Here is an 18587-nt window from a genome sequence, read left to right as displayed (position 1 = left end):
AACTACATGAAAAGTCAGGGTTATGTTCTATAGTGGTTCCTGATTTTAAAATAGGAAGAATCCTGGATTTAGGTTTTTAAACACATGCCATGCCTCCCCCGTGCTGTGCTTACTTGCTCAGTCGTGTCTGACTCTTTGTGATCCCATGGACTGTAGCCTGCCAGGCTCCTCTGTCCATGGGCATTCTCCAGGCAAGAATGCTGGAGAGGGTTCCCATGCTCTCCTCCAGGGGATCTTCCCAACCCAGGGATCAAAGCCAGGTCTCCCACATTGCAGGTGGGCTCTTTACCACCTGAGCAACCAGGGAAGCCCAACCTGAGAGTAACTGGCTAAAGAGATGAATGCGATGTGAGCACGTGGAGACGTGAGATGCTGAGGAACTACAATGTTTTTTGTTGCTGTTAAAGCTTCAGACTCCAGCAACAAATATCATATGATACCCCTCATATGTGGAACCTAATTTTAAAAAAAAATAACACAAATGAACTTATTTACAAAGCAGACTCACAGATTTCAAAAACAAACGTATGGTTACTTAAGGGGAAATGTGACGGGGGGATAAATTAGAAGCTTGGGATTAACATACACAAGCTAAGTGTTAGTCACTCAATTGGGCCCGACTCTTCGCAACACCATGGACTGCAGCCCACCAGGCTGTCCATGAGATTTTCCTGGCAAGGATACTGGAGTGGGTTGCCATTTCCTTCTCCAGGGGAATCTTCCCGACCCAGGGATCAAACCTGGGCATACACACCGAGGAAACCAGATCTGAAAGAGACACATGCACCCCAATGTTCATCACAGCACTGTTTATAATAGCCAGGACATGGAAGCAATCTAGATGCCCATCAGCAGACGAATGGATAAGGAAGCTGTGGTACATATACACCATGGAATATTACTCAGCCATTAAAAAGAATTCATTTGAATCCGTTCTAATGAGATGGATAAAACTGGAGCCCATTATACTGAGTGAAGTAAGCCAGAAAGATAAGACCAATACAGTATACTAACGCATATATGTGGAATTTAGAAAGATGGTAACGATAACCCTATATGCAAAACAGAGACACAGATGTACAGAACAGACTTTTGGACTCTGTGGGAGAAGGCGAGGTGGGCTGTTTAGAGAGAACAGCATCAAAACATGAATATTATCTAGGGTGAAACAGATCACCAGCCCAGGTTGGATGCATGAGACAAGTGCTCGGGCCTGGTGCACCGGGAAGACCCAGAGGGATGGGATGGAGAGGGAGGTGGGAGGGGGGATCGGGATGGGGAATACATGTAAATCCATGGCTGATTCATGTCAATGTATGACAAAAACCACTACAATATTGTAAAGTAATTAGCCTCCAACTAATAAAAAAAATAAATGGGAAAAAAAAGAAAGAAAAAAGCCTCAAGCTCTATCAACAGCAAAAGATAAATGCCATTATCATCTCACCGGTATGTGGAATCTAAAAAAAAACAAACAAACAATAAGCCAAGCTCATAGATACAGAGAACAGACTGGAGTTGCCTGAGGTCGGGTGGAAGATGGGCAAAACAGATAAAGGACATCGAAAAGTACAACTTCCAGTTGCAAAATAAGTCACGGGGATGCAATGTACAACATGGTGACCAAAGTTGATGATATTATATTCCTATCTGGAAGTAGCTAGGAGAGTGGATCTTGAAGCTTCTCATCACAAGAAAAAAAATTTTGTAACTATAGATGGTGATGATGTTAACTAGGCTTACTGTAGTGATCACTTTGCAATATACATATTATGTTCTGTACCTAAAATTAACATAAAGTTATATGTCAATTACACCTCAATTTAAAAACACACTAAAAAACTTAAAGGACCACCACGTCAGCTTTCCCTTGTTGGTCTTGATAATTATTTAGAAAAACAAAAAGGCATCCTCAGGTATTTTCTCCCACAAACTCTACAGTTCATAGCCATCCTTCCATCCAAAAAAAGCACAGGACTGTCCACTTTTCAATATTTTTTATTGTTTGACAGGCATTTACAACGTTCCATTCATAGACCTAAAAACATAAAAATAGACCTTCTTTCAGCTTATAAAAGAAATATATAAGAACTTTTGACATAGACACATCATGACCTTATGTACAAGAGACAATGGCACCCTCTCCAAGCACCAGACTTTCCAGCATTTTCAGACAAACCCGTTGCACTGGGACTGGTCAGTGGGACTATTAGAAGCCTCCGCTTCAGTTTTCCACCCAGACACAATCGAATTAGAGATGATATGGAACAATGCAGTGATACAAAGGGTATAGAAACCATTCTAAAGCTCTTTAAGAAAATCAGAAGATATAGCAAAAATTTAATAGAATAAAACTCTCAAAAGATCAAGCTCAAAGCCCTGGAAACCCGAAAGGGAAGGGATACAGGGTGGGGAAGCAGGAAAAGCAAGCAGGGGCACAAGAGCGTGATGTTCTGAACTCTCTATTGTCTGGAAATATAAATTCATAACTGATTTTTATAAAATATAACTCCTAAAGCTACTATAAAATTCAGGTCTTTAAAGTACCTACTGATGTGTCAAACACCAAATAGATATTTTCCCCAAAAAGAAAGTTTTCATATTATTTAAATCTTTTTTAGGAAGTGGACATTGTGAAATGGGGGGTGGGGGGGGGGGAAGCTATAAACCTTTTAAAAAAAAATTGAAAGTGCTTTAAATTGTTTTTGTTCATCCTGTTTGGAAATCTGTTTAGTAGAACATTAGTTGTTTTCTCTTTTTTAGCATGTTTACCCTGTTTGTTGGCATGAAGAAAGTGTTAAATACAAGACATGTTTTTGAAAAGATTGTTTTGTTAAGAGGTTTGGTTATGGACTATCAGGGAAGGGGTAGGTCATCTACGGATGGAGATGTAACTATGGTGGGAAAACCAATGATCACCATGGCAACCCCGTGAGAAGGAGTCTCCCCTCCCCCGCCATGTGCAACAGACACACACACTGCCCATTCCGGTGTCACGTTTAATCCAACCAAGCTCCCATCTCAAATAGAGATTCAAACATTAAAAAAAAAAAAAAAAAAACTGCTTCTTGGGAAAAAAGCTTCTCCTAAGCATCTTGTTGGCCTTTCATATATAAATATAAAATCACCACACCTCACTCTCTCTGTAAAAGGTAAAATCCTCATTCTTTAAACTCAGAGTTACACTAACACTGTAAAAGTCTCATCTGTTTGTGCCCCCCTGCATCTCAGATAAAATACAAAAAATAGTGTTTTTTTTAAAGTGATAAATTTGGGTCTCTTTTCAAGGAGTTTGGCATCTTTATAATTCTATGCAAAACTAGAACTTCCGAACACCGACATCGAGTAAGACCAGCCATAGACTAGAACAGAAGAGGAAAAATGGAAAAATAAAAAAAGGCTCATCAAAACATAAATCTTCACCCTCTCCTCACACATTCTTAAAATACACAGAAATTCTCGGACATTTAAGAGGGAAAGGAGAAAGAACACTGCCAGCTTTACAGTTGTTTTCCCAACTAGGAAGTGGCTCCTGGGTTAATTTCAGATAGAGTCCTCATTAATTTTTCATGTGCTATCCCTTAAGCTAATCTGTTGTACATAGTTCAACTCCTGGGGTAGTTTGCCTTTCAGTGCTGTAGAATTTTTCTTTTTTTTTTTTTTAATTCTTTTAGGCCCTGATTAATTGAGAATAAATAAAAGCCCTTAGTAATAACATACAGAAGCTCAAACTGATTTGGGATTCTTGAACAATTCTTTCCGATGTGGTTAAAAATGATCAAGTTGGGTGGCTACATGGCTTCAGAACAAAGTCAGCTGCCAAAACTGTTTGTGTGCAAGAGTGCGACTTAAAGGGAGCTTTTTTCCCCCCTCGCGGGTCCCGTGGGGGGAGTGTAGGGGGCGGTGGAGTGGGGTGGGGGGCGGCAGACGTATCTACACGGACTCGCTACGGATGGGGGGAACGTGACAGTCAGATCTCAGTGTTCAGCTTGCGGGAGGGGGCGAGGTCTTCGCGCCTAACCCAAATGACCTCCTCGCTGGTACTCTCCGGGCCGCCGTTGATGCCCGACAGGGCGGCTTGCTTCTTGAGCTGCGTCATGCGGGACGCGTGACTGTCCAGGGGCTTCCGGCCTCGCTCCCGCTGAGTGATGGAGGCGGCCTGAAGCCGCTCCTGCAGGTCTCTGTCCGCCGCGGCGCCCTTGGCCGACTCACAGAACTCATCATCGTCACTGAGGATGTCTGTCTCCTTGATGTCATCCTGCTCTTCGTACTGAGCAAGATCAAACTGTTCCTCCACCCAGCGGTCAGTGTCCCCGCCACCGGGGGGCTGCTGGGGGTCTTTCTCCGGGCTGCTGGCGGAGATGGCATCGGAATCAATGGTAAACCTGTTTCGGGCCAGTCGCCGCCTCCTCCTCCCAAGAGACTTGCTTGGGGCGGACACTGCACACACACACAAAAATATAACAATAAAACCCCCACATGCTTTACATGTGATGAAAATCCAGAAAGCAAATACAAGCTAAAGGACAGGAAAAGACTATGAGATATGCATTTAGGGCCTAGGTATCATTTGGGGCTTAGAGTCCAGTCTGTCTCCGGGGCGCAGGGACGGGGGCTTTACCTGGCACAGATGTCTGGGCTTAAGAGGATATTCTAGTCACTGATGGAAGGGCAAGGAGGTGGCGGGTGGTGATAGGGACGTGGGTGGGTTGTAGGTTATGGGGAAAAGAGGATTTGACTCCTTCTGAAATAATCCATTTCTCTACCTGTGTACCTGGGAGGCAGGTAATACAGATTCCTGCTGTTGTCAAGTCCACCACTGCCACTGGGATTAATTAGCGCTCTCCTTCCTGACCATGGCCTGTGGCACAGTGCTCTGAGGATCCCCCAGGGGCTGTCCTAGAGTCATTTAGCTGGAATAGGCCTTTAGTAAGGATGGACATGCTTTCAGAGTTTCACCGTCTTTAGAGAAATCACCATGATGTACCAAGGAGGGAAAAATACTGGTCCAAGTTATATTGCTTTCTGAATGTAACATTTCTTGAGGATCTTCAGGTACCTTAAGGGTACACCGTTGTTTTTTTAGAGGCTCCAGAAAAGATTGGGTCTCAGAGATGTCATGTCCTCTTTCTGACAAAGCCTCAGATGAAACTGAGGCTAAAGCAACTTTGAGCCTTAGTCCCTTCCTGACTCTGTTCTATGTATCTCCAATTTCTCTTCCACAGAGCAATTAAACTACTAGTGCCTGAGTGGAATGAGAAAGGAATAATACAATACTCAAGCAGCTGATGAGCAAAGTGCAAAATAAAGTGACTAACAGTTAAGAAAAACAAATCTCTGTATTCTGTGTTTTCACCTCACTGCCCTCTGGAAAGTCAGTATTACTAAAAACAAACAAAATATGCCACCCAGTCAAGCAAACAATCACACAGACACACACAGGCACACACACACTAAAGACACATGGAAACACTGCCACTTCTCCAGTGAAATGTACCACGTGCTTTCCCATAGGAGGGGGGAGCCTAGACACCAATAAGGAGCTGCTTTCTTGAAATCTATACCTGGAAATTCATTAAACTGCTTCAGGGCTGCAAGAAGTATTCCTATGTCCTGCCAAATATAGCCTTGACTTCAAATATAGCAGGTGCAAGGTCAGTAAGCCGGACAACAGTCTAAATTGGCTCCCATTCTGACCATCTCTATCTCAGATCCCTGTGTTTCCGTCATCATCCTTCTCATTCAAGTCGGGGAATGAAAATCACTCCCGGAAAAATACAAAACAGAAAGAATAAAAAAATAGTACTACTCCATTGGAAAGAGGCCAAAATTATTGTTCAATATTTACCTCAATATCATCACAGTAGAACCCGACTCTCCAATCACTATATTAGAACTACCTTAATTCCAAACTGGAATACTGGAAATATTTGTCAAGGATGTGCTGGCTGAAGTATTTAGGGGTAAGGAGTGCTAATGTCTGTATTCTGAAGACGTGTCAAAAGCAAGATGAGTTGATGGATGATGGATGGATATGTGGTAATGAAAATATATAAAAATGTTAATTACAGACAGTAGGTAGGAATGTGTATAATTCTTTCATTTGTTCTATATGTCTAAGAATTTCCATAAGAAAATGTTGAAACAACAAAAAAAATGTGTAGTTGGATCACTGGCAGACATTTGGTGAAGGGAGGCAGAATATTGGCCTTTACTGTTCTATTCAAACAAGAGCAAAAGGAAAAATAAACTAGCCAGGTGTCGTGAATCACGATAATGAGTAATGAAGCCTAAAAATCTGTCCTTTACTAAAAGAACACATAATAACCTAGCCAGCCTTATGGGGTTCCAAGAGACGATCTTTAACTTGAGTGCCACCATTACTCACTATTAAGACTGATTAGCTAATACAGTGCTGACCCACTCAAACAGCATTTTTAAATCATCTAATGTGATTGATGAGAGTGAGGAACTTCAAAAGCAAAGTGATAAAGGCTTTCTTCAGCCAAAAATGAGCCATTAGGCTCTGACATCAAGGCTTTCTCTCTTGATATTCAAGATAATAGGGTAGGTTGTAGCAACTTTGTCTTCTTTCCAAAGGGATCTCAGTGGGAAAACTTCTGAGAGTCCTACAGACTACAAATGCTTAGTTTCAAAGTGAATGGAGCTCTAACTTTAGGTTCATCAATTAACAACTAAAACCTGGCCAATGACAAGTGGGTTTTCCTGAGATTGGGACACATAGTCCCAATCCTGATTAAATACATCTGGAAAGTAAAAGAAACAAATGAGATAATTCCAAGGTGAAATTCTCTGCTATAAGCGCTAAAGAGATGAGCAAAGCTATTTAATACATGAGGACTCCAGGAGAAATCATGGATGGGGAAGTATGGATACTGGCAAGCCCAGAAGAGTGCTAGGTGTTCACTGTACCAGGTTCCCAATAAACACTTAGCAACTGATTGAAGAATAGATGTAACTAGTCCCTTTTAACATTAGCTGAACTTAAGGTACTTAGCGTGTAATATACCCTGTCAAGCTAGGCAGGTTCTGTCTATGAAAACCTTCAACCATTCACAGCGCCGTACCTGCCTCTTCAACACAATTGAGAACAAGCAGAAAATTCACCAGAACAGAAGGTGTTTTGGCGAATGCAAAGGAAGCCTCTTTTATTGGAATGTTCCCTGCAAAATTTTGGATTGCTTCTTAAGAAAGAAGTGATAAAAATGTTAAATCTTGATGTCTTTAATACCCAAGTGTTATGAAAATATCTTTCTTCCTAGATAGATTTTAATGCTATTTACAGGTGGGAGTATTGATCTTTACTGCTTGAAGGTGATAGAATAAGTCCTAAAAGAGTATTTACTCTGGGACCATTTAAATTCCAGATTCTTCTTTTCTAATAGCAGCTCAAGGCTTCCCCAAATCAACACAGAAGCTAAAATTAAAATTGCAGGCACAGGTGAGGGTAACATCTGATGGGTCATCTGGTCTACCAAACATGGCCTCCCTACTGAGAACAGGCCTGGCTGTGTTTCTGGAGGACAAAGCCACCATGTTCTCAGAATGATGGGCTGTGACCTTGCTGAGACATCACACACTGCTTTTTTTTTTTTTTTTTTTTTGCTGGACAAAGCTGGCTGTCATGCAAAGCAGCAGCTCTCATTCGGCAAGCAGGCTAAGACAGCCCCTCCAAGTAGGAGAAGGCGCTCACTTCCTGGCTTGGCGAATGAGAGGGGGAGCTCACCAGCCAGGAGGAGGAGGGCAGCCAAGGGAGAGCTTGAGGGAGGGCGAGAGGCTTAAATCAACGGAGGGAGGCAAAGGCAGGGAACCTCACACCAGGAAAGAATGTACTCCAACATTAGCCGCCACAAGGCCACATCTAAGTCTTGCTCAACAAGGACATCAGTTCTACAGTGGAGTGGGGGTGACGGGGATTTTGAACGTCTGAATCCCCACAGTACCTGCCCTGCTCATGGCCGGCCGGGCCCCTTTCAGCGCACACAACCGCTTTCCTCCGAAAGGGACATATTGCTGGGACGAGGGAAGGCTCTCGGTCTTCAGGAGCTGTCTTCTGTGCTTATCTCGCAGAATGGAATGCACAGCCTTCAGGAAATCCTTTCGGCTCTCTGGGGAGCTATGAAAAGAAGACTTACATGTGTTGGGGAAACAGCACTTAACACATGGTGAACTTCTGATGCTATCAGGTACAGTCAAACAAACATCCCTGAGGACCAAAGTTAAAGATGGGAGGTCACCACTCCAATTTCACTGCCGAGGAGCGGTTTCATCGCTGGCGATAAAGAACACGTACTCCTTTCCCTTTATGCTTTGTGACTCATCTCCTGCAGCCAATCTGGGACAGAGCACCCCAATACTGAATAGATTGATGGAGAGATGGATTTTACGGACAGAGTTGCCAGATTCTGCTCTCAGTACTTAAGGCTGAGCCACAGACAAAGGAGCCAAGAGATTCTCACAGCTCTGCAGCGCCCCTGAAATAATGCCCCAACACCCTGAGCTTCCTTTAATTTGGCCTCCTTGTTAACACATTACTGAACGGGGAATTTCTGCAGAACCTAACATCTGTGGCCAGTGATTTACTAGGTTGGCCAAGAAGTTCATTCAGGTTTGTCATCGTCTCTTACAGAAAACTTGAACGAACTTTTTTTGCCAACTCAATATTATGTAAGTGAAAATTGAAACGACTCCGGTCAATAACATTTGGGCAACAAAAAAGACATATTAATACATCTCTGGTCAGTAATGTTTTAAATATATCAGTGCCTCCCATGGCACATGTCAACATGAAAATATTAAAGCTACATTGTTAAGAACTGAAAAATCTTCCCAAGTCCCAATTCCCAAAGTACATCCTAGGTCAGTTATTTTTCTTGCTAAGATCTCAATGTTTTAACCCAGGTAAGTTTTACCTGGTAGTCCCTATTACAATGAATATGGCATCTCTGGGGCAAGCTTATTGGACCCTATGGATTTAACAACAACAACAAAACCATGTGTATATTAGCCTAAATAGATAATGTGGTAAAGGTAGTGCCACATGTGGTAAGGGTGGTGCTAAACCACACATAGATTATTTGAAAAAAATTTCTGTTCTAGTTCCAACAGGTTCCCAAGATTTGGATGTATTGTTCCCTGTCATCCAACACAGACAGGTGAAGCAGAAATACAGAATACAGGCTTTGAAGTCAAATCCACTGAGTTTGAACTCAGAGTTCATTTGATATAAGGTTTTAGTAAAGTAGCCTCTATGAACCTTGACACCTCATTTGTAAAAATGGAATAAATACTGAGGCTGATAATAATAATACTAATAATACTCAGGCTGATTAACTGAAATAATGCATGAAAGGCGCTTAGCCTAGTTGATGTTTGGTAAATGCGTCTTACTACATCAGCAGTCACACTGTAAAATATTATTAACAACCATAAAATATTCATTCTGTTGAAAGTATGGGCTGCACTTGAGAAAAGTGCAATTCGCAAATTCTCAAGAGCCCAAAGAGAAGGAGGTGAAGGAGGAGCAGAGGGGAATGGGGAGGGGAGGGTAAGAATAAGAAGAAATAAGTAGAAGCCCACATTGTAAGTTCAGCTTCCACTCCAGATCTGCAGGTGAACCTGAGTCACCTGCGCTAGCCTCCCCAGGCTGAACTCTCTCTGCATGATGATGAATCCCGGCAACAGGGCACCATGCCCACCTCCTCCCCGCTGACTCTCCCATCTGTTGCATCTCAGGGATGTTACAGTACAAACAGTGCACCCAAACCCCAAAACCAAGCATTGTAAGACAACCACGTCCTTCTAACCCACCAAATGTACACCGGGGAAGAACGCCCTCGTTCGAATGTTAGGTATGTATGAAAATTCCAACTTCCTTTCAGAAAGATACTAAATTGACCAGGTTACTGTCTGCATTCTAATAAAATTAATTGATCCGATGACTCTTACTCAATTAAGTGTTAAGTACTTTCTCAAATGTATAGGAAAAAGGATATAGCTTCTAAGGACACACAGGCTGGTCCAGAGAAGTGAGAGGGGCTGGGGGCGCCACGCACAGTCACACCCGGCCCTGGGCAGCACAGTCCACGCTGCATGGCTCCAGACTCACCTGCAGCACAGGTGGAAGACCCTCTCCGGCCTCCCTTCAGACTCCGACTTGACATGGACGATTTCACACACAGCGTTTGCTTCCGCATCTAGGTAAATTAAAACAAGGATGAATGAGAGTATGTTTCAAAGAAATTTATTTGCATTTTTATAAAAGCATCTTGCATGCTTTGGTGTCAAGATTAAATAGTGCAGAGCCGCTTAAGACCAAAGCAACTTCATTTCTGTCCCACGATCTCAAGAGGCTAAGTGATTGAGAGCTTAATGGATACAAAAGAAAAGAACGCTTGGAAAATTTCCAGTTGCTAAAATCTCCCTCTGGATGGTCTAAAAGGACAATCGGTCAATCATACTGATGAAAGAACTGACCCTTTTAGCTTCACCGCCCGTTTAGCTGAACTATTTTAATTAAGTAATTCGTTGTTTTGGCAACAGTTGGATGAGATGGAGCCCAAGATTCCAATGTAGGCCAGTGATAAAGAGAGGCAGGCCCTTTCCACCAGCAGGACAGCCTTCCCCCTGTGACCAGGCCTGGTGCCCTGGACAAGAATCTCCTGGGAATAAATGGGGCTCTTCTTTCTCAGTCCAACATAGAGCCCAATCTGAGTGAAGCAAAGATGGTATCCGAGAAGGTAAGAATAAGCTATTTTTAGAAGTAATTTCTAAGTCTCTCAGTGCCTGAAGATCATATTATTTTACCATGTTATTCATTACTAGTGTTTATAAAGGAGACAGTTGATGGCAGGCATGCTGAACTCTGCACATTGTGAAGTCTCAGGCTTACCCTGTGGCTCCACACCCTGGTCACAGCAAACCCTCATCACACAAACCCAACCAGGACCCATATAAAGTAAGTTTCACAAGTTCTCCCAAATGCAGACAAAAATCTAGAAATTTCCATCTTCTGATTCTCAAATTCATTGGTATAAGGAGACGTGTTGGCTAGTCTTTACAACGCCATAAAAATAAGCTTCCGTCTTGATGATTTTAAACTTGATTTGAATGAAAACATATTGAGGGTGAGAATGGAATGTCACATTCACAAAGATGGCTTTGTTTTCCAAACTTAAGTTCTTCACGTATTCAGTCCTCAAGGAAGGCAAAATTCCTGCCTGAGAAGCCTTTACAGTGTGCTGTAAACACGGGCTTTTCCGGATATAAACCAGGCACAAGGAAACACAGGAAATGGATAACTCTCAACCTAAGACTGTAAAGTAAGACAATGCTAGCATTTAACAGCCCAAACTTCAAAATTCTATTAGACCTGTTTGTAGACCTAAGATTTCTACGTTCCTGAAAATTCATCTGTAAATCAATTTTACTAATCAATCAGAGTAAAAAAACAACAGGGTAAATCTCTGGGCCAGAAGGTTTGCCAGACAAATATCTGAAGGCAAATAGTCACCCCCAATGCATTTACCAGCCATAGTTTTTGCATTTGAGTTCTCTTTGTGCAATGCATAAGAGCTGTGAAGGAAGTGATTTCTAGTTTAACTTGGGTGAGTAACTGAAGGTTTACCAAACACTGCAGAAAGTTTGTCCTCATGACACTGGATTAGGAAAAGAGTTGGTTCTACAAGGACTAGAACCCATCTTATGGCTGATGGAGGGGACAAGTGCAAATGGGGAGAAGATGAGTAATGCCAATGACGTCAGTGTGAAATGAATATATCTCCTGTCATGTTAATAAACTAGAAATGTCACAGCCATCAGTGATTTCTGGCCTCCAAAGGTGAATGAGGGCTCCCCAAACTGCATTCCAGAGGATGCTGCCAGCCCCTACAGTGACGGCTGAGGAGATGGGGGAATGCAAGAAGCAGTGTGAACAGGAAAACCAGACTGGCCCCAGATGGCTGAGGTGCATATGAAAGGAATGAATTCAGTGAGCCCAGAGGCTTGCATCTAACCATACATAGAATGCTGAATTCCTTAACTTAATACCTGATCTTTGATGTTCAGACTGCCTGCTCCCTTTGTGGCAAACTTGTATATAGCCTGACATCCCCTCTTGCCTCCTTGGAACAGGTTTCTCAGAGCTACTGAGACGCTGTCTCCTGGGCTCGGAGTCCTAAACTTTCCCACCAAATAAAATAACTCTCTACTTTCAGGTTGTGACTGTTATTTTTTAGTCGACACTAGAAACACAAACAGGAGTACAGATGACAGTGCGCCTGCAGAGGCCCCCTTTCTCAGCCTCTCTTTACTTCCAGAAAGCTGCACCTGCTGTCCAGGTGGGGCAGGGCTTAGCGTGTTCCAAGAGTTTCCACTTGACCCCAAAGCTGCTCCTCCCAGGGTGTGCCTGGGAGAACCACTGCTAATTGCCTCTTCCTATCAGACTTTATTTTTTGAGGCTCCAAAATCACTGCAGATGGTGACTGCAGTCATGAAATTAAAAGATGCTTACTCCTCAGAAGGAAAGTTATGACCAACATAGATAGCATATTAAAAAGCAGAGCCATTACTTTGCCAACAAAGGTCCATCTGGTCAAGGCTATGGTTTTTCCAGTGGTCATGTATGGATGTGAGAGTTGGACTGTGAAGAAAGCTGAGCGCCAAAAAGTTGATGCTTTTGAACTGTCATGTTGGAGAAGACTCTTGAGAGTCCCTTGGACTGCAAGGAGATCCAACCAGTCCATCCTGAAGGAGATAAGTCCTGGGTGTTCATTGGAAGGACTGATGCTGAAGCTGAAACTCCAGTACTTTGACCACCTCATGCAAAGAGTTGACTCATTGGCAAAGACCCTGATGCTGGGAGGGACTGGGGGCAGGAGGAGAAGGGGACGACAGAGGATGAGATGGCTGGATGGCATCACCGACTTGATGGGCATGAGTTTGGGTAAACTCCAGGAGTTGGTGATGGACAGGGAGGCCTGGCATGCTGCGATTCACGGGTCACAAAGAGTCGGACACGACTGAGCGACTGGACTGAACTGAACTAAACTGAATACAGCATCAAATGAAGCCCTGGATGGGGCCCAAGTCACAGAAACACTGCTATTCTAAGTCGATACCATGCTGACATTTGCTTCTCTTCTCATGCACTAAAGCACCATCTAATCAAGGACTGAGTTGGCCAAAAAGTTCAAGACTGTCTGTAGCATCTTACTGAAAAACCTGAACAAACTATTTGGCCAACCCAATACATTCATCACTACCTGACAACTGGCTTCACGGATATTTGGGTAACAGAAGAAGAAGTGACATTTCATGCTTATACAAAGATAAAGCTTTGTAATGCTTCAGGAAAAAAAACAACGTATTCAATGGCTTTTTTTTGTGCTTTGGAGGCCTTTTGGGGTCTCTCAGTTAAAAGTCCAGTAAGTTATTTACATGGGCTTTGTCTGCTCACGGTCTCAAAGATTCTTTCCAGAAGTACAAGACTCACTGCTACTTAGATGTGTCACTGTAAAGTTATTAATATATATAACAGAATGAATAGAATTCCTTGAACAGTAGTAAAGGCATGACGTCCATTCACTTAGATCATTTAACAAATCGTTGGGCAAATAAGAGGCAATGAAAAGTCTGAGGGAAGGGAGACATAAGCAGAGAAGAAAAAAGATGGTGGAGTGGTTGGAGCCAAGAGTGTGGATTCAGAGAGACGGCTCATACACAGAAAGATGTACCCAACCCGTTTCAGAGTTTACCTGCACTTGCCAAAGCGCGAACCTGCAGAGCTTCGGTAGGAATCATGTGTCGAAATCGGAAGGGGTCCCAGTCCTCATAAATTGAAAGCCTGTGCGATCCCACCTATAGGGAGAGAAGGAACCAGGTGCATGAGATCTACGTCTCAGTCTGGACCAGACCCTCAACTTTCTAAACCAGTGACGCTGCGGACACAGAACAGCCCTGTGGTTGCCAAGGGTGGGGGGGGGGTGAGGGCCTAGGAGTCTAGGATTAGCAGAGGCAAACTATTACACACAGGATGGGGAAACGACAAGGTCCCAGTGTATAGTCCAGGGAGCTGTAGTCAACAGCCTGTGATAAACCATCATGCAACAGAATAAGAAAAAGGAATGTCTGTCTACATGCATATAACTAAGTCACTTTGCGGTACAGCAGACACTGGCACAATACTATAAATCAACTGAACTCAATTTCTTTTAATTTAAAAAATTAAATTGTTTTAATTTTCAAAATAAAAACAGCAACGCTGGAATCCTGGGCTGCCCCCTACGAGCCCCATGAGCCCTTCTGTTCGCCCAGTAGCAAGCCAGAGGTCAGGTGACAGATCTGTTGAGGGTGTGCAAATGAGCTTGCTAACCAAATTCAGGCAACAGAGAGACAAAAGTAAAAGGAGAGAAGGGACCCCAAAACAAGAACAGAGGGGGGACAGGAAGAACAGGGAGGGGATAAAACTAGTGGTGCAAAGTTCTGGCCATGGTAGGTTCAATAGTTATTTACTGGCTGGCCAAAAAGTTCACTCAGGTTTCCCCATGTTATGGAAAAACCCCAACGAACTTTCTGGCTAACCCAGTATTTTTATGCTGTAAATGTGAGCCACCTACAGGATGGGCAATTTCCTCAAATGCTCAGTTAACACCTCAAAAAAAAGAAAATTCATAAAACATTCATGCCTGACAAAGGTTCAGAATTATAATTACACAGAGCCAGCTGAGAAGCAGATAGAGAGGGGAGATACTCTGAAAACTGTGGGGTGAAAGAAAAAGTCTTACAAGTTTCTTCTTCTGTTTGGCGCCATCTTTATAGACAAGGACCACGGCAGTTTTGAAGACTGGAAGAACATAAAACGAAGGCGGTTATGGCACGTCAGGCGTTGGGTTTTCCCCTTCACTTCAATAAGTTGTGGTAACAAACACTACGGTTATGAAGAGGATAGACAGTCCCCATGAACGAGCGCCCCTTCCACCCTCCACTCCCTCAGCACATCTGAGAGACACAAAAGCCTGCTCAGACAAAAATTTCCAGGTCCCAGATAAGTACAGGAAGCCTAAACAGATGGAAATTAACCCTCCTGCCCCACTGGAAACTTTGGGGTGAATATATCTTTCATCTACGTGCTCTCTTCAAGTTTCAAACTTCAGTTTATACACATTTAACAAAAATGTACTAGTTTAGCAGCTGAAGGAACACTGCAAACATCAATAATAATAATAATAATAGTACTTAAGGTAATTTCTATTTCAGTAAATCAAGCTGATATTACACAGTGCTCATAATTCAGAAAATATAATTCACCTTTTTGACCTGAATAAATAAAAACTGGTTTACTGAGAAGAATGCAATTCTACTTCTTCCAAACAGGATGAATCATCAGCCATTTCAGGACTTCTCTAGGAGTCCAGTGGTGGAGACTTAGCCTTCCAATGCTAAGTGCAGCTTCGACCCCTGGTAGGGGAGCTAAGATTCCAAATGCCTCTATGGCCAAAAAACCACAACATAAAACAGGAACAGCACTGTAACAAATTTAAGAGACTTTAAAACTATGGAGGACAGAAGGTGGGTCAGACTGAGAGCGTAGCACTGAAATATACACATTACCATATGTAAAACAGCTAATGGGAAGCTGCTATATAACACAGGGAGCTCAACCTCCTGCTCTGTGACAACCTAGAGGGGTGGGATGCGGTGGGAGGGGGGTTCGAGAGGGAGGGGACACATGTATACCTGTGGCTGATTCATGCTGATGTATGGCAGAAATCAACAAAACATTGTAAAGCAACTATCCTCCTTTAAAAATAAACTTTTAAAAAAGGTTTTAAAAATGGTCAACATCCAAAAAAAATTCTTAAAAAAAATAAGCTGTTTTTAGAAGCTAGGAGTGTGCTGTTTTATTCTTATATTCTTTGGGGGCGAGGTGGAGGGGAGGCGGTAGAATGGTGTTATGCATAATCTTCCATAGAATACCTTAAGCAATGCCAAGCACATTTAACACTCAGTGATTCGAACTCCTCCTGGAAGAAGAACCGATGCGCAGACAACAGGGGTGACCCCAGTCCATCGCTGGCTCTCTACCTCCCTTCACACGGTGACCCCGAGTCACACTAGGGACCCCGTCAGTCACACGGAGGGGGCACCCCTGGGTACCAGACGCAGAGAATTCTCAGGGACAGGCCCCCAGGCTCTCTACAGACCAACCCACTGTGTCTGGTTCCCTTTTCATCCTACCCAGGTAGGACGGGTCAGGTTCCCTATGTTTAAGACTGCTCTCATCTCCACTGTGGGAAAAGAGGTGATGGGGAGAAAGGGACCCCAGCCACTGAGTCTGTGCTAAGCACCTGACTTCATAAAAACCCAGAGGCTAGACCGTGAGGTTCCCACTGACCCCAGGAGGCCACAGCAGCTGACGGAGGGTGTGCACTACTGCCTGAGGAGGCCCAAGGTCCTGATCACAAAACCTTCAGAAATCACAGTGGCCAGGACAGCAGGTCCCTTTAAAAGTGAGGGAGATCCCCTCCAGGAGAGGGCGAGGGTGCCAGTGACCTTCACCTCCAAAGACCCACTACCTCCTTGGGACCAGAGCTCAGTGAAACTGTTGCCATCCTACTGGCCTGCCTCGGTTTACTGGACCATCTAGGATCATGGTGAGAGGACCAGAGTGGACCTCAGCCCGACCTGTGAACACCTCTGCCATGATCCCTCCCTGATCCATGGGGTGACTCTCACTGAACCAGCTCCAAGTATTGCCCATCCCTTTGGACACGGCCTTGACCTTCAAAACTCCTGGCTGCCCTGGCCAGACTAAAACACTCACTCCATTTCCCAAAGGATGAGCATCTAACGCCCTTCTAGGGTGAAGCCTGAACAGACGATGTCTGTGCCTCTTTTAAAGGTGATGACCATCAACCCTGAGCACAGACTAGCCTTCCTGGGAGTAAAACATCAGGGTGCTATGTTGGCAGCCGGTCAACTTCAGTTTCAGAAGAAAAGCGGCACCATTTCCTGAGATCAGAGGTTCGTTCCAACGGAAACAAGACAACCATGCTTTAACCCCAAAGCTGCCTGCTCAGAGCTGATTACTTCCCTCCAAGCAACTCTTCCTTGTTTCAAAATGCATTTCTAAGGCTCTGTTAGTTCTGCCTTGCTACTTAAAAATCACACCGAAACTGCAACATGTCACCTTTTAAGGACTGGGAATCATAAAAAAGTAGCTCATTATGATGACAATAGTCTGTTCATGCCTGCTCAGTCACTTCAGTCAGGTCTGACTCATTGTGACCATATGGACTGTAGCCCGCCAGGCTCCTCTGTCCATGGGATTCTCCAGGCAAGAACACTGGAGTGGGTCGCCATGCGCTCCTCCAGAGACACACACACACACACACTGCCCCTGAGCTGGGCTTGTGTCACAAAAGCCCCAAACCTTAAAACTGCCATTTTCCTGGGCCTTTTCTATCACAGATTGGCAAGCTAGGGCCCACCTGCTTCTGCTCAACTTGCCAATATGATGCCCATTTGTTTACATACTGTCTATGGCTGCATCTGGCTACATATGGCCTCTGGGTCTGCAAAGCCTCAAATATTTACTCTGTGGCCTTTCACAGAGTAAGTTGCCAACCTCCTGGTTTCTCCTACTCATATGATTTTCTTATTCCAAATCTGTTTATTTCTAACTGCAGGAAATCTGTAAAATATAGGAGATAGGTATGAAAAATTCTAATGCTAACCTCTGGTATGGTTCATCCGTGCCCAGAAGCAGAAACAGGGAGAGAGATGGTTTGGGTCATTTCCTTCAGAATCCTACATCCCATAAATGACCTCCGAAGAAGTATCAGAAAGCTCCCAGACCTCTCCGCACAGTGGATAAGAATCTGCCTGCCAATGCGGGGGACACAGGTTCAATCCAGGAAGATTCCACATGCCAAGGAGCTCCTAAGCCCATGTGCCACAAGGATTGAGCCTTTGCTCCAGAGCCTCTGCTCTGCAACAAGAGAAGCCAATGCAATGAGAAGCCCATGCACTGCAACCAGAGAGTAGCCCCTGCTCTCCACAACTAGAGAAAAAGCCTGCATGGCAACAAAGATCCAGCGCAGTCAAAAATAAATAATTTAAAAAAAGAAAGAAATTGCAATATTAGAAACAGAACTATTAAGGATGGGAAATGAAACAAACAGTATCCCTCCCCCTGCCAAAAATATCCACTCCTATCAAAAACCACCAGCATGTAAAACTACCCCACTAACTCCTTTGAATATCACACTTGGTAACATGTTTTTCCTTTACACTTACATGCTTATTACTTTTAATTAGATGGCATCAACAGCTACAATAATCGTGCTTTGGAATTTTTAGGGCTATCACTAAGGAATATCAATGAAGGCTGAGGGATCTAATTAGGCAATCCAATGAACCTTTGTATTAAACCCTCTGATTTTAATACCGCTGGGATATTCCACTTGGGAATGAACTGTTCGCATCATACAAGAGAAGAAGAGTTCAGTTTAAAAAGCAGTAAACAGAGAGAACAAGATGATGGAAGAGTTGGTGGATGTGAAGCT

General features: G+C 43.6%; 1 protein-coding gene across 5 annotated transcripts in view; it reads right to left on the bottom strand.

Annotated features, from left to right (window-relative positions):
• Positions 1–1982: 1982 nt before the first annotated feature.
• Positions 1983–18587, bottom strand: part of TIAM1 (TIAM Rac1 associated GEF 1) — a 451658-nt gene continuing 435053 nt past the window's right edge. For all 5 annotated transcript variants that reach the window (XM_061134344.1, XM_061134343.1, XM_061134345.1 and 2 more), the window contains 5 exons: positions 14805–14863; positions 13776–13878; positions 10130–10217; positions 7965–8137; positions 1983–4440 (listed from right to left, as the gene is read on the bottom strand). In XM_061134344.1, the coding sequence (XP_060990327.1) occupies positions 3971–4440; positions 7965–8137; positions 10130–10217; positions 13776–13878; positions 14805–14863 (893 nt within the window). In that variant the 3' untranslated portion in view covers positions 1983–3970. The remainder of the gene's footprint in view (positions 4441–7964; positions 8138–10129; positions 10218–13775; positions 13879–14804; positions 14864–18587) is intronic.

Source organism: Dama dama, chromosome 31 (assembly GCF_033118175.1).
Source record: "Dama dama isolate Ldn47 chromosome 31, ASM3311817v1, whole genome shotgun sequence".
NCBI classification, from domain to species: domain Eukaryota; kingdom Metazoa; phylum Chordata; class Mammalia; order Artiodactyla; family Cervidae; genus Dama; species Dama dama.
Note: the sequence above shows the minus strand (reverse complement) of the source record. Positions and strands in the feature narration are given on the sequence as shown.